Source organism: Cariama cristata, unplaced genomic scaffold, assembly GCF_000690535.1.
Source record: "Cariama cristata isolate BGI_N322 unplaced genomic scaffold, ASM69053v1 scaffold16048, whole genome shotgun sequence".
Classification (NCBI taxonomy): Eukaryota; Metazoa; Chordata; class Aves; order Cariamiformes; family Cariamidae; genus Cariama; species Cariama cristata.
The window spans coordinates 20,055-36,218 of record NW_009631801.1 but is presented as its reverse complement, the minus strand read 5'-3'; the positions used below and the strand labels follow the sequence as shown (position 1 = coordinate 36,218).

General features: G+C 41.8%; 1 protein-coding gene across 1 annotated transcript in view; it reads left to right on the top strand.

Moving 5' to 3' along the window:
• FIGF (c-fos induced growth factor (vascular endothelial growth factor D)) overlaps positions 1 to 16,164 on the top strand; it is a 31,786-nt gene that overhangs the window by 7,487 nt on the left and 8,135 nt on the right. Inside the window, exons 2-3 of the mRNA XM_009706126.1 lie at positions 11,740 to 11,950; positions 15,495 to 15,685. Coding sequence (XP_009704428.1) covers positions 11,740 to 11,950; positions 15,495 to 15,685 — 402 coding nt within the window. The remainder of the gene's footprint in view (positions 1 to 11,739; positions 11,951 to 15,494; positions 15,686 to 16,164) is intronic.

Sequence of the window (16,164 nt, the reverse complement as noted above, 5' to 3'; positions counted from 1 at the left end):
CCACACTTTCCCGCAGGTGCGACCCTTTTACACCTTTTCACTTGTGGACCATAGGAGAGCCAGCAGTGACCTTGGTTCTCACAGGAGTAAGTACAAACATGGGCCTTTCTGCAGACCAACCCTACCATTACTTTGGTAACAACTATAAACATCGAGCCTTATCAATTCTAAAAGCAGACACTGTCTGAAAAACATGTAGCCAACTTCAGAAAGTGCAGTTACTTAGAAGAAACTTAACTCAAGGAAAATCCACTGAAAGGAGAATTGGTCCTGTTTTAGCCAAACCAGGACAAGTGTGTGACCACTCAGCTAGTGGTAGAACGCAATCTAGGAGGGTCCTTATCGCTTCAGCAGAGTCCTACCAAGTACAATGGACATGCAGTTGAACACATGGGATTTGCCAACCCAATGTGGACACCACATGAATTTGCAAAGGGTTGACTGCTCTCCTTATTACCGGGATGTCGGGATGGCTTTGTCTGAGCCATCCCTTCAGATGCGAAGCACACTGGGTTAGTTTTGAGAATTCATTGTCACTGACTGCAGTGTGGTCACAATTTGTGTGCAGTTGAGGAGGGAATTCTATTTGAGTCGGGTTGAATTGCAAAAAAGTTGCATCATGTTACTGTAGCATATGTCATGTTGCATGTAGAGAATGTGCCATACAAACAGGCAAAACTTTTCACTTTAATTAGCAATGTGACTCAGAAACCACGTTAGGATACTTTCCTGAACTGCTAGGGAAATATTACTTAAGAAAAACTACAATTCCAGGAAAATGTGTGCATGTGATTGAGGTAACATAAGTTCATTCAGTATTGGCAATGACTCTGCTTTGTGAAGTGACATTTTGAAAGCTGGCCGTCCAAATGGCTAGTCACACTTCCAAAACATTTATTAAAGTGTCTTGGGGCAAACCCAGAAACCAATGAAACCCCTAAGTGAAGGAATCTTCATCATATTAAAAAATATTTTCAAGTATTAAAAGAATACATAGTAATCTGATTTCATTCAGGTCTCTGTTACTGAGTCATTCCAAAATCACTGCCCAAACCCCAGTGACTTCTAAAGAATAGGCAAATATCAAAAGAAAGTAACTACAGTCTGGGCACGCTCTTTGTAAACACATATAACATGCTATTTTTGACATGTGTACACTGTCACAGTGTTAGACAAGCACCTACTGTTGTGTATGATGAAGTAAGTGCTACGTAATGTTTCTAGTTGTGCTCTGTACTGAGCATCACAGCTGCCTGAACAGATTGCAGCAATGCCAGATGATCGAACAAGCATACAAGTAGAGGCTCAGAAAATGTCTTGTAAGACTCCCATTGCTGTCAGTAGCATTTAGGATATATCAATGAGTTACTACCCTGGCTATTTATGACAATCCATCTGTATCCTTTCACTGACCAAGCAAATATATTTTGCATGATCACCATAGGAGGGACCTAAAGGTAAACTCTCAATGTAGGTGACTAGGCCTGAATAGGAAGAAACTCAGTACCATAGCAGACCTCCTCTTTTCTTCCATCTGCCTATCCAGCTTTTCCATTGCTGCTGACAAAATGATGCGCAGTGAATGTTGTTACCTTCAAAATCACACTTCAGCTGCTGCGAGGATGTTTCCCACAAGAGCCAAAAGACCTGGCTGAGGGAAGAAATATTTGTTTAACCAGAGTTGTAGTTGAATCTCAAAATATATGCTGTCTGGAGAAAAAAAAATTTCGGCGTAAAGATCTAGCTGGCTAAAAGTCTATAGTTGTGAGAGGTATTTTGATAAAATATTCAGTCTCTGATTGCTTTGGACATGAAAAAGAACATGAAATATTCTGAGATTTATGCTTTCACAAAAGCATGTACAATTCTGATGTTTTCACTTCTTTGTTTTGAATATTTTGGTTCATTCAAACCAAGAATACAGCAACCAAAATGTTTCATCTCTGAGGATTTCGATAATGTAAGCATGCTACTAAAGTGCAAGAAGTCTGATCTGTTTGCTGTAGCACCGCAAAAGATCTATTTAGTTCAAAAGGCCATTCAAAATATAAAACAGCTGTTCTCTTGAAGCCCTAGGGTAGCTAATATGATTTACTTGTGAAAACACATAATCTTCAGCTAAAGTACAAGCTGTTTTATCACCACCTTGACCACTAAATTTAGGAAATGGGTAATTAAGTCTCCTCTCTTCACTGGCGGTAAGGCTGGGGCCCAAGGAGACAGACAGCCACCGAGGGGACTCTGGAGAGAACTTTTTACCGCACTGAACATCAGAGGTGGAGCAGTCTAGAAGTTCCTCTCCTCCAGTTTTGGGTCTTGGTCAGATGATGTACTGACAAGGTTTTAGCAAAAGAGACCCTCAAACATCCCATCTGTATCAGTGAGAAATGTGATCGTCTCAGATAAACGTCTCCCTGTCAGCCGCCTGCCCCCTCACATGACACCTGGTCAAACTATTAGTTTTACCATTTCACGTTCCTCCCAAACCCACAACTCACATATCTGTCAGTCCTTCTTTCTGTGCTCTGGCAAGTCTTCGCTGCTCTTCTTACAGGACAGGGCCCTGTGCAGTTTCTCTTTCAGCAGCCATGACACACGGGGTTTCTGGAGGAGGTGCTGCCATCACACCGCCACCCTTTCCTGAGAGGACGCATGGCCAAGGCCAACGCTCTTTAACTCTCGAGGCAGACGGGGAGAGGTTTGGCTGATGCTGTGGGTGCGGGAAGCAAAAGTTTTTTTCCTGTGCCTGCTCCTCAGCCCTTGAGCATTTTCTGGACAAGCAGGCACTGATGAGGGTAGAGAGGTTACCTTCAGGATTTCCACTCAGAGCACCGTTTCCTCACGGCAGGAGTAGCTGCCGGGGCACTACAGCCAGGCGATCCATGTCTGACACACGCCTGTTTTTACTGGTGAGAGTTAGATGGAGTCTCCCTTTGATGCAGTCACAGAAAATGTCGTAGTGGTGGGCACAGCTGGAAACGTTAGCAGGCAAATCAAGGTATCAATTTTCTGAGGGGGCTTTGGAAAACAAAAAGTGCTGCCCTGGTACTTCACCTTCGAGGCCCAAACCCCCAATTTCTTTGAGTATCATATGTCTGATGCAACCCTAAGGTTCCTCAACTGTAACACAATTCTTACTAATTTTATATTCAGGGAAAGAACGTTGAGGCCTTTTTCAACCTCTTAAAGATGAAATGAGATCATATTTTTTTATATTTTTTGCTATATAGTTGGACAATATAGCTGTATGTTTTCAGTACAGTTCTCATTGGAGAAAGTACCCTTTTAAAAATGCAACAGCTGGAAATCTGCCTTGCAGGGCCTAAACTTGTCCCCACCGTAAGCAGCACGTCCCTCCAGGTTATTAATGCTGTAACTGTGATCATCAAGTGAATGTTCAGTCTCGCTAAGGCAGCGCACTGAGAGACCCTAAACTTCTTTCTAAGTATTAGAACGGATTTGAGTATTTGTTTAAACAGTCACCATTTGAAGGTGGAATGAAGTACTGCATGCTCCTGAAACTTCATCCATGCTTCTGATAATGATGACAAAGATTGCAATAGTCACTGAAAAATCCCATGACAAGCTCATCTGTTTCAGAGAACAATATTAGTAGGAAATCAAAATATCTCATTGTTTTGTGTCTCTGTGGTCATGTTCACTATAATTAAAAATAGCTTATTTGTGCACTAATAATGCATAGACAGTCATGTTTACAGAAGAGGGGATACAGTCAAGGATGAGACTTCATATATCAGAAATTCGTAGCTGACAGCGAATCAAAGTTCTGATTTTATCGGAGCTGTTGAAAAGTAGATGTTCTTTCTCTCCTCAGAAATGAAATACAGTGATGATGACAAAATTAGTGCAAACTAGTATGTGTAGAGTCAGATGCCTCATGCTAGATGTTTATAGGGTGATGCAGTTGCTTGTTGGTAAGGCAGTAAGTCACTCCTGCAAGCCTGATGTTTTCAAGCTGCAGAAGATTCTCTCACTGTTTTATTAGCCCTTATGCAACACCCCAAGGATACAAGAGGCTGCATTATAGACAATATTTGTTATGATAAAATTTGGCAATGGTTGAGCCCTTGCTATCTCAAAATCATGGTTCGTCACTCTGAGCAATATTTTCTGTGTTTCCTCGGTACTCCCTTTGGATGAATGCCTTGCTTTGTTTTCTCTCATCTTTTACTCTGGTTGTAGACACCCGGTTAGGGATCATCTCTTTATTTTGTGTTTGTACCTGACCCCATACTCCTAGGAGCCACAATAATGCTAAAAATATTAATAATAATGACAAAAATCCTCAAAAGGAGTTCCTCTTACTGCTGAGACCCCACGTAAGCTTGTCATTCTCATCAAGAAAATGGTCAAACGAGAGACCTTCAGATACCACGTTGACCTTTGTGTTGACCTCACAATGGCAAGAGCTGCTCTGTTTTCCTGCCAAGAGAGAACAAGACTTTTCCACAGGAACTCCCTTGCAGTTCCCTGGCCACATCAGCTCACAGTCTGTGTGCTATGAGCCACAGCACGGCTGGGCAACTACACCACGGCTTTGAGACAGAGAATGAAGGGCTTCCCTCTCTGTGGGCAGCTGCCAGTGCTGCCCTTCAGTCAGTCCCAGGTCCTTCAGACCTGGGTGCACTTGAACTTGCTGGTTGTTTATATCTGTGTACCTGAGAAAAATTGACTGCTGTGCCTCATAAATTGCTTGCACTTTGGCTAAGGAGAGGGGATTTCAATTCATTTGACTGCTCTCAGTTGGGTGGGATTCAGGTCACGCAACTACAGCTGAGCTAGTGACTTCCCAACTCCTCCTTCAGCATCAAAGAAAGAGGCAGTTTGGAGGCACAGTTTATCCAACAGACTTTAGAATGAGATGAACATGCACTCAATGGACCTATTTTTCTCCATTAACTATAACAGGAGTCTCAGATAAGTAGTTCATATTCAGTTAGGTGAATGACCCATAGGATCAGGGTTTTTTTCATTTTTAATGAACTTGGGGTGGTAGGGAGCTATAGGTACTCTGTCTCTGCAAGATGAGGCCGTCGTAATCTTGTGATCAGCTGTTGTAAAAACACCTTAGGGAATGCATCATGGAAGAAAAGGAGGTTATTTTCAGATGTAGCATACATAGCAGCAAAGTGCCTTGGTATTTTCATGTGGTTATGAATCATCTACCTAGTATTTAAACTGGTTTGAGTCTAGTTCTGAGAATAGCCTTCGGGCAGCACTGGGATGGGGGGAATTCGACTTCTGGTTGCATCAAGTCTTTGTCTTCTACATGACTTCTCTTGAACTGAACGCAGCTGCTATCGCTCCATTGAGCACACAACTCTCACATAAAGGTTCAAAATGTCCTCAGATGCTGCCAGTACTCTTTGTTGATGTCCAAGTGCCCTCACTTTGCAATGAAACTTTCCCCCTAGATTGGTTAATTTTGAAAGATCTAGTCTGAACTTAACGTAAATCTGTTTGGCCATGTTTGTGTTACAATGGCATGAAAAGAATCATCGCTCCATGTTATGCAGCTACAATCTGCTTTTCCTGGCAAGATAAAGCTGTTACCTTCTTTTTATTGCTTAATCACTGAGAGGATGGATCATAAAACAGTGCAAGGTTATTGAGAGGTTCCTTAATCATTTGTCCTGGCCCCAGACACAGTGATAATGTTGAAGATTTCCGTTGGTATTTATGTAGCACTTGCCACAATAGTATCTCTGACCCTAACTCAGAAAAACATTCCTTTTCAGAAGAGCTGTTACACGTGTTTAGCTTTAAGCAGAGGTTTATGTCCCACCGTGGATAAAGACTGCAAGGCTGGGGCTTAAGGAAAGTAGTCATCTGTGTAAGCTTTCAGGATATATTTCCTGGGTCTGTGGGTGTGCTTGAGTACAGACTGAAATGGAAGTTGGACTTCCCTCAGATTAAGCAAAATATGGACTTCGATCAACCTTTATTTTTGCCTTCTCATACACAAAATATAATTCACCATGCATCTGTTTTCTTAAATAAAAATATTGATAGTTACTGATGGCCATGAAAAGAATTAATTCTGGTTCCTCAGCATGTGTTTGTGCTATGGGTCCTCAAATAAAAGTAGGACTTTAGTGGGCCTTTCTTTTACTATCGTATTCTACCCATCTTTCCTCCATTGTTCAAAATACCTCCAGGAGATCCTGAAACACAGCGTTAATGCAAAGACCATCAGTGTCAGGCTGGAAAGGGTGGCACATGCAAAAAAAGGGGTTTTGCAAATGTGGGTTCCACTAACTCATTCGGACATCAGTTTGAAAAGTGTAGGGTATTTTTTTCTTCGACAATAAACCTAGGAGCTTGTCAAACATGGAAAAAAGGTGTAAACTGCTGAGCTACAGCACCTGATAGGAGACTGTCCATACTAATTCTCAAGAAGGGGCCCAGTTTGAACAGTGCAGACTAATGTGTGGGATTGTGCATCTGTATGACATGATGCATAAGCCAAATATTTGACTAGTATAAATCAATGGGGTAATGAACTCAGAGTCTGATTTAAGCCACTGTCCAAAGTGGGAAAGGCCACTGAATGTACCATTGCTTTTTCTTTTGTTCCTTTCCAATTTTAACTACTTTCAGGGTTTTTCTGGCATCTGAGATGGCTAGGAAGATAGATAGCCCATTATGGTTTCTTTTGGAAGAGGAAAAGTTGTAATTATCCAAAAATCACAATGCTAACCCACGTTATCATTTCCTGATGTCAATGATGTTGCTCATAGCCCAAATAGAGGAAAACAGATATTCCTCTTTGAGTTGAAGAATAGTTTTGGAACATATCAGAGGTCACTGTTATGAAAAACATACAACTTCATTTAAATATGAATCTGATTTTTATCTCCGGGTATGGGATCCATTCTTAGATAAGACACTTAGAAAAATGATATTAAGGGCAGCAGTAAACTCAAGAGGTAAATCTAGTACTTTGAAATTTGTTATTGATGAGTTCTACTCAAACATTTCTTGTAGGCAATAGCATTATGTATTTGGTTGACTACTGGGTGTGCATTTACAGGTACTGAAAGTTTAGGACATTTGGATCTTTCCAGTGATATGGTTCCACAAGTAATTTGTTCATTTTGGGAGCACATAAAGGATATTGTCCTGGCCCTTCGCCTATGGCTCCTTCTCTGCCTACTTTCTCTCTCAAGCCTTAATGTATATTTTAAGCTTTCTGGGGCCAGAGATCATAATTTTGCTACCTATGTGAACCACACCAAGTGCAGTGAAGTCCTGCTCCACATCTAGGTTGCAGCCATTACAACCAACAGCTCCCACAATGGTGACAGCTCAGCCCAGCTGACTACTAAAATCTGGGTCAACCTAAGGGAAGTGGAATGAGGGCATGGAAGGGAGAAAAATGGAAGTTCCTCTGCACCAGGAGGCTGAACAGCTCAGCCTGAGGTAGGTCTCATTAGACTCCCACCTGGCAGAATATGGGGAAAGGAGTAAAAGTAAACAACATAAAAGCACAGTGGGATCCAAGCAGTACAAGATGATGAGAGCAGAGTGGAGAATGGGAGTGGAATCCAGAAGGAAGGACTGTAGTTACCAGAGAAAGCCTAAAAAAGGGAGGTAAGGGTATCTGAAAAGTGGGAAATAGCGTGTGCAGATGACTACAGTCAGTAGAAGCAGACAGATGGTGGCTCTGTTTCTCTTGTTTTTTGTGAGAAGCTGGATTTCCCAAAAATGTCAGTGGAGGTTTGACCCGTCTGCATGCTTGCCCCTCCTGTTCAAATGCTGATTTTTAACTGCTGTCCACTGGATAGCACTGTGAGAGGGGATAAAGTCCTTGATCATCACATGAGGGGTAGGTTTTTTTGCTGAACCTAACACTTTCCTCCAATTTCACATTTTGAACCATTTATTCACCTTGCTGTGCAAAGCTGCACTCTTCTAAGTGGGGCTTTTCAATCAGCCAGAGTATGTTTGTCTGTATCTAAACAGGGCTTGAATTTAAACTTCAGTATATGAAAGAAGTCTCCACATCTGCGTGGTGCTAGCAGCCCTATGGCACATCATCTATGGTATCATCTGAGACGGCAAGAGGTTCTGTGTTTGCATTTGATGCTGTCCTTTTCAAAACAGGATGACCAGAAATGAATGCTTTGGAAAGATTTCATGATGACACACTATTCAGGGCTGCTGTGCCATAGCAAGAGAGTGCTCGACTGAAACAGTTCAGTCTGTGGTGTCTGAGACCACAGGGCTCTGCCTCCCTGGTGTGGCTGATGCACCTTCCACACTCTTCATTTTTTAAGCTTTTAGTTTTGAATGCTTTTAAGTTGTGGACAGCTGCCTCTGTCATCAAAGTGTATAAGGATGAGGGATGTCCTTCTAGATGAACAGCCTGTCCGTGCTGTAGCAGGCGTTTAGAAGAACATTTTAGGTGACAGTAGTATTGTAGTATTGTAGTAGTAGTATTGTAGTACTCTCAAAGGAGTCAAACCAAACACATAAGGTGGTACTCACTGTTCCTGTTTTAGCGCTTAGGTAAATTGGAACAAAATTAGGTGCTTCCCTTCAGATGTTTTATACCTAGATACCTGCAGTGAGGTTTGTTTGACCAAAGATCCACCACTGGTATCTCTTGTGATCTGGTGAACCTGGGCTTGCTGGGCAGCCAGTAGAAAGGCTTTCAAGGTGATTTCAAATGAATCATGTTCTAAAAGTGTCTATATTTCTCTGTCTTGGCTATAGAGGGAGCTGAGGGTGACTAGCTCAGAGACAAAATAGATGTCCACACTCTAAAACCTACAACTGTTTGGGATTCAGCCCTCCCTTAAAAGCTGGTGGTGCCTTCAGCTCATCATCTTGCCTAGTGTTGGCAGTGCTCAGAGGGACAGACCATACTTTATCTCAATGCTGTTGTTGTTATGGGAAAGGGCATCAGGAAATTCTGTACCAGATAGGGATTCATGTGAAGTTGTTATAAAATCAGCTGTAAAAACCGTTCCCTCCAGGAGGAAGTCAAATAGGAGAAGGAAGACAATTATTCCGGCATTGTGATGGCGGGCAACTGGTGATCCCGTCAAACTGCAGAGAAACATGAAGAGTAGAGGAAACAGATTCACTTCAGGGTTGAATAGCCCAGGCAATGCTGAGCAGGGCTGGAGCTGATGGAAAAGTGATAACTCAGTTCCAAAGGCTCTGTGTGAGTTTTGGATGATCATGGTTTAGTTAATTAGGATACATTTCTGATCCGATCCCTCTGACTGCAGAGGGAATTCTGTAATGAGCACTGCTCCTTCCATTTTCTTTGACCGTACTTCTCCAGCCTCCAATATATGAAAACCAGTAAGAGAAGGAACAATCTGCAGATATACGCAGGCTTTGACAATACCACTATGATGCATCAGTATCAGAACTACATTTTTTTTTAGTTATCAGAATTCAAATCCTATTGGAGACGCATTTTTTGGCATAAAAATGACTTCTACTAATAAAACTTAATCCCTTTTCTATACAATAATACTTGTGAAGGCATGATGTTCATTAATTTCAGTGTATTCAGTCCACATTAAGGAACTTCTATAGCTTTAAAAATAGAAAAATCCTTAAAACAGTACGAATTCTTGCTTTAGATAAACCCAGAGATCTTTGCTTGCTATGAGGAGGCATGTACACTTCTTCTGTACTCTTTCATCTTATGTTTAAAACTTATTTTGCTCATATAATAATCATTAACAAAAACTCTTGATATTTAAATAAAAGAAATGGAAAAGCAAGTCCCAAAGTACTGACTCTTAGAAAAAGTGCAAGGATATGTCTTGTAATTTACAGAATACCATCATCTCATTTTACAAGTTCTCTGTAAATTCAGTCTAGTTTAGAAGTCTTGGATGCTGATTCAGCTAGAATATCTTTTTACCTCAAAGAGAGAAAAAAGTCTTGTTAATGGTTAATAGAGTTCAGTTTTAATATCTTTGATCCCATTACCATGCCAGCACTGCTCCTACACTCACATGTTTTGCAAGGTCAAGGAGACAGTTTGTGAATGGGAGTGAATATAAGCTGCGGTTCTTAGAACAAATAAGTCTTGACGCATTGACCTCAAGCTGAATTTCAGCTTTCCTAGATCAGCAAAATTCTGAGAAGCTTGTTTGTAAAACTATCTTGAAATTCAGTTACTGGTGCTAAGTATTCACATTCCTTCTGAGCTATTTGTCCGTAAGTATTGAGATGGGCTTTCCAGTTTTTACCACATGTGAAATGTATAAGAAATCATTCACCTATGAAAAACAGCCATCTCTGTAATGAAACATGGCAGCTTGCTAGAGCACAATATAATGTTCTGTATGGGCATAAAAGAAGAGCAAATAACTTATTCTGAGTATGCTACATAGGAAATTTTAGGTCAGTGGAAGGTAATTACCCAAAAACGAACTTGGCCTGTATGTACAGCCTAACATCTGTATCGTTGCAAAATAAATGCCACAGATGTTTTAATAACAAATAACAGATGTGCTCAGTGTTTGGGTTTCAGACCTCATCTAGAAATGTTCCCCTTATAGGTGACCCTTTCCCCCACCCCTTCCCCAGTCCTACACAGAGCACTCGCTTGCTACCGGTTCAGACCTCGGGCTGCTACACACCTCATCACCAGCTTCCGATACTTCAGCTTTGCTTTTAAGAACTGGCGTTGTATTTATGCAGCGCTTTATTTGCAAGTCAAAAAGTACAGTCAATGGCATGACCAGAGAGTACGGCTGAGAGCATCAGCCCAGCGCAACGCAGCCATTTACAAAGATAACCTTTTACTTGTGTTGGAGGCAACAGTTTTCAGCAGATCTGGTGAGTCAGTGGAAACAAATACTCAATGCCTTGATAAAGGCAGAAACACAGATGCTGGGAAGCAGTAGCCAAAGAAACCAGTACTGTTATGGGGTGCTGGGCAATATTAAGTTTCTGCTGAACAGGTATTTTTTAAGTTAATAGCAACTGTAAACTGATGGGGTAAGTCTTTGTAAGGAGTGTTCTCCCGTGGGTGCGGAGAATGATCATGTACATCACGCGGATGGAAAACGCAATGACTGTGCCAATGCTGCAGCACAGCCACAGTGCTGAGGCTGGACTTGAGGCCGCTTTGGCTGACTTAGGCATGACCCAAACGGTAGTCAGGATTGGAAATGGCAGATGCATCCTGTGCTTTGCAGCATGTTGAACGTTGTGTTTGCCCGTCATGGGGGTCCTTAAACTTAGGGTAGCTTCCAGCTGTATCACCTGCCTCTGCAGTGGTATCTCATGGCTGGCACCAGTGTTTTGGCACCCAAGGTGGCTTGCTGCACAGGTACGTGGGTTGTGCTCACTTGCTGAACTCATTTAGGTTGTCTGTAGGGGTGACCTGGGATTCACGCTGGCATGGCTGGCCAGCTCAGGCACAGGAGTGATGTGATCGGTGTCTGCCCGGTTCCCTGGGGACCAAGGATACAGTGAAGTCTGCATTTGTCAAATAGCTCTGTGATAGAAAAGGGTGAGAAGTGGGTATCTTCCCTTCCCAATTTATATGGGCACAAATCCTACAGATCCACCTCGTGCCAGGCACTGTCAAAGCCCAGGACATCTCTGTGTGCTCCTGTTTTCCCAGGTACTCTTGTCCATCCTCAGTAACGTGCTGCCTTTCTGTACAAGTGCTCCACGTGCTGCACTGGGGACAGGCCGTAAAGGTACTGGCTTTCTGACTTCCTCCTTCCCTTCCAGAGGACATCTCTGTCAGCATTGGAGCGGTCAGAACAGCAGATCAGGAGAGCATCCAGCCTGGAAGAGCTGCTTCGCATCACTCACTCTGAGGACTGGAAGTTGTGGAAATGCAGGCTAAAACTCAAGAGTCTGGCCAATTTAGACTCCCGCTCTGCATCGCATCGCTCCACCAGATTTGCTGCTGCTTTCTATGACATCGATACACTGAAAGGTAGGCGCAGGTTTGTGGCTGAGTCTGATCTCAGCTTCAGGACCACTGATTCTTGTGCAGTAAAGTGTTAAGTACCAGGGGTTTCCTAGAATACACCTGTAGTGGAAACAACAGGGCATTGACAGAAAATGACTTTGAATGAAAAAATGTCAGGTGACAGCCTGAGCACACCTCCTCATTTTGTGGCCAAATCAGGCTTACTGTTCTCTATACTCTCCAAAGGGAAGATGTAGTATGTATGGATTTGTCAGCTGACAGAAAGGAGGGGAAGTCAATGTGTAAAGAACAGGTTGGAATGACTGGCCGAGGGGCTGGCCAGCAGCATCGTGCTAAATCTCAGAATTTGCTTGGAGGCAGAAACAAACGAGCTTTACTGCAGGCACAGAAGTCCCTTTTTTTATTTGGTGTGCTCTGATACAAGGCACTGCATCAGCAGCAGTGTCTGGGTGGGAATTGCAGAGGAAGAAGATACTGCCCTAATCTCAATATATTTGAGGAAGTCTCTCCAGAGGGAAGATCTTGAAACAACCACCCAACACCTGAATGCAGGGAATCACAATCTGTTCCTTCATCTGGAGCAAAAATGAATACTGCTTCTTGTAGTTAAGAGACTGAAGAGGCATTATATGTTCATAGATGTAAAATAAAGGATTGGTTACAATACTTTGATCTAGCAAATGGATATCCTACAGCAAAGCTACACTGTAGCCTAGCGAAGGACAGATCGAGCTATTTTTTTTTTGGTTGAGTCTTTACCCTGAAGTGATATGATCTTATCACTTTCCTATTGGGAAACCAGATACTGCTGATCCTGTTCCAATACCACTTTTACAATAACCACAGCTGCATTTGCACACCATTACTCGGCCAAATTATGGCTGAGCAAAGGCCTTAATTTTCTTCTCTGAGCTACAGCACAGAAACGCAGATATGAGTGCCAATCCGAAAAGGGTTTTCATATCACAGGCATGGTTTTAAACTTCTCATAGAAATTTTGTACAGAAAAAAGCTAAATCCAACTGAAAGAACAATTAAGAGGGCTTTAATTGATGATAAACATTTTGTTTACATCCCTTTACAAGTCTACACAGCAACATTAACGATCCATAGGGTTATTAGAAGTAGTACCCAGTGTGAAATGCTGTAATTTTCTACTCATATCGCTCAATTAGTGAGCACCACCATTTCTGAAAAACTAAAATATGCTTTTTGTCAAAACAGCAAGGCAACAGAGGATGTTATCAAGTGTTACTGAGGCAGTGTGTTTTGCAACGGGCTTTTTTTCAATGGCAGAATAATGTAACTCTTCAGGTAATAAAGTCAGATGAGTATAGTCATACAGATGTCATTTTCTGCTTGGAACAGCTGTTAGGTTGCTTCCTACTTTCCCTTTAAAAGTCTCACTCTAGACACAGAGATGTCAGCTTTCTCATTCAAAGTCAGGCTTCTTAAGTTTAAGTTAAAAAAAGCCTATTGGGTCATCTCCTCCATTCTTCCATCCGAAGTGGAATTATCCCAGGACAGAAACTACTTTGTTCTAATATCTTAATATATTCAATGTACTAAAGCTCCTTTTAAAAAACCCAAGCCTATAAACATGTATTTCTTTCCCACACCCTTTCCAGTCATTAAGCATTGACCTTTTTGCCAAGGGCATCTGTTTTGTTTTAATAAAAGTGTTTTGACGAGAAGGCTGGGTCAAAGCTCCTCGTTGTTTCACTGCTAGACCATCTTCCATTCTGAACTCCAGCAGGGCAAATTCAGGACTTTGTTCCTCCTTTCTAGAGCTTTAACAACAAATTCACTGAAAGCTCGTGTCACCCCGTCTAAACACAGCCTCCCTCAAGCAGCTCAGCTCACTTAGGACTGCAGTGCTTTCAAGCGGGAGTCTGTATGAGACCCAAATTTCTCAGCAGCTGCCCTGTGCTTGCTCACAGAAAAGATGAGGGTGACCACAGTGCTTCTGAACTAAATGTGGCACCCTCTTCTTTGATCGCCCCTTCCTATAACAGCCCTTCCACTAAAGAAGTGGTTAATAAAACGAGGATGTGTGTAGTTGGAAAGGTCATCACTGCTTACACTCATTGAAGTGACATCTGAAGTGATTACAGGCACATACCTTAATGAGCTTGGCAAACTTTATTCTCTAATTTAACACCTAGGCTTAGCTTCCTGTTTTGATAGACTAACATTACTCTAGAAAATTACATTGATTTTAGTGATTCGTCTCTTAATTTATGCTGTAAAATCAGAATTTGGATCCTAAGCTCTTATTTCTTGTACTTTTTGCATGATTGGAAAGTGAAGTGAATCAACCCTGGGAAGCACTTTGCAGGAATAAACAAAGTGATTTAAATATACAGTCTGTTGAAGAAGAAGTTAAAAAGAATAAAAGGAAAGTCAGGTAGGAAGGAGAAAAATAAATGCTCTTCTGAAGACAAAATATAGCATGTAGATTAAAAGTATTCCAGAATGTTTTTTGTTTTGTTTTGTTTTTTTTTTTTCCAGAACTTCCCTGTAAACATATGCACTGCTTACACAACAGTAGGGAGGTAGACTGCATTGGAAAAGAGAGCAATTTTCTTAATAGTATAGAAGTTGCTTTTGATCTTTCAGAAGTCTGCTCAAGGGAGGCAGACAGGAAAAATGTTTTTCATAATTTTAAGAAGAACTTAAAGCATAAGCATAGATGACTCTCGAATAATTCCATAACTTGAATCAGGTAAGCAAAAGCCAAAAAAAGCAGGGCCACCTCTTAATAAGACTCGAGATAATATTATGTAAATGTCACTGTTTTCTCCCTCTGGTTCAGCCAGTTAATGGATTATTCCTCCTCACAGTCAGAATTTGACAGATCAGTCTAAAATAAATTAATAGTCTACAACAATTCAGTATTAGAAAGATGCCACAGTGTTTTGAATAGATAAATCATGCTTGAATTCATATTCCTGTTATTCAAACTTGAACCCCCTGATGGTACTGAGGTGTGAGTGTGTTTGTCTTGGATTTCATTAGTCATTTTGGAAACGGTGCTTGCTGGCTGACATCCAGTAGGAGTATTAATACCCTCTGACCAGAATCTGTTAATCATTAATGTGCTTTTGCAGTCAGGCCCAGGCTCTACTGAGTCCACGGTGGGGTCCACACAAAGAGAGGATAAAATGACAATAAGGAGGTCTACCCTGGAGAAAAGGAGAAGAGGGTGTGGGCCAGCTTTGTCAGATAGACACCGCGGACCTGACTCTTGGTTAGGGGAAATTGATGTGGCTTTACTTAACCCACTGGAATTAAGGGAGATTTTGGTCATCCGCTAAAGGCGGATAAATGCAATGACCTCTTTGCCAGTGCAGCTGGTGTAAGTTATTGGGGTAATTTTGCACTCAGACTCTCTCTGGTCTTTAGATCGATCCAAGTAAGTGCAAATCGATCCAAGTAAGTGCAAATGGCCTGCCAGCACTTCATTCTTATTTATATAATGCTTCTGCCTCACTAATCAGAGGTTTAACTTTGCTGTGATTGCTCATAAAAATGGTGTTTTCTCCAGTCATAGATGAGGAATGGCAAAAGACTCAATGCGTGCCAAGGGAAACCTGCGTGGAAGTTGCCAAAGAGCTGGGTACAACAACCAACAAATTTTTCAAGCCTCCCTGTGTGAACGTGTTCAGATGTGGAGGCTGCTGCAATGAGGAGAGTCTGAGCTGCATGAATACAAGTACAACTTACGTGTCAAAAACGGTAAATGAGGCTATTCATCTGTTTTCTTTTTACCCTGGCTCTCCAAGGAGGGAGGGGAAGGAGGATGTTTGGTTTCTGAGATCCTGTTTTGTAAGATCTGTCTGCACTATCATAACAAACAGAAGACTTAACTTTTTATCCATGCGGAGTGAATGCAGGCACATGCAATAGCATTTTATATTCATGTTGCATGGTTAAAAATGGATATATATGTGTAGAGATGGAAAACCAGGCCCTGAGAAAATGACTGCAGGCTCACGTGAGGAGTTTAATCTTTCTTTAATGTATTGTTACTTCGATCTGGGACCTCTTGAGAGTATTGGTTCATGGGAATCCTCTGCACCAAAGGATTAAGAGAGACTGCAGGAAATTTTGCTGTGTGAGGCTAGGAGTCCAAGTGCTGCATTTTCAAAATTGCTGTCAGTGCCAAAAAGGCTGGCTAATAATTTTGGATGTGCAGTTTTGCGAGCCTAAAAAGG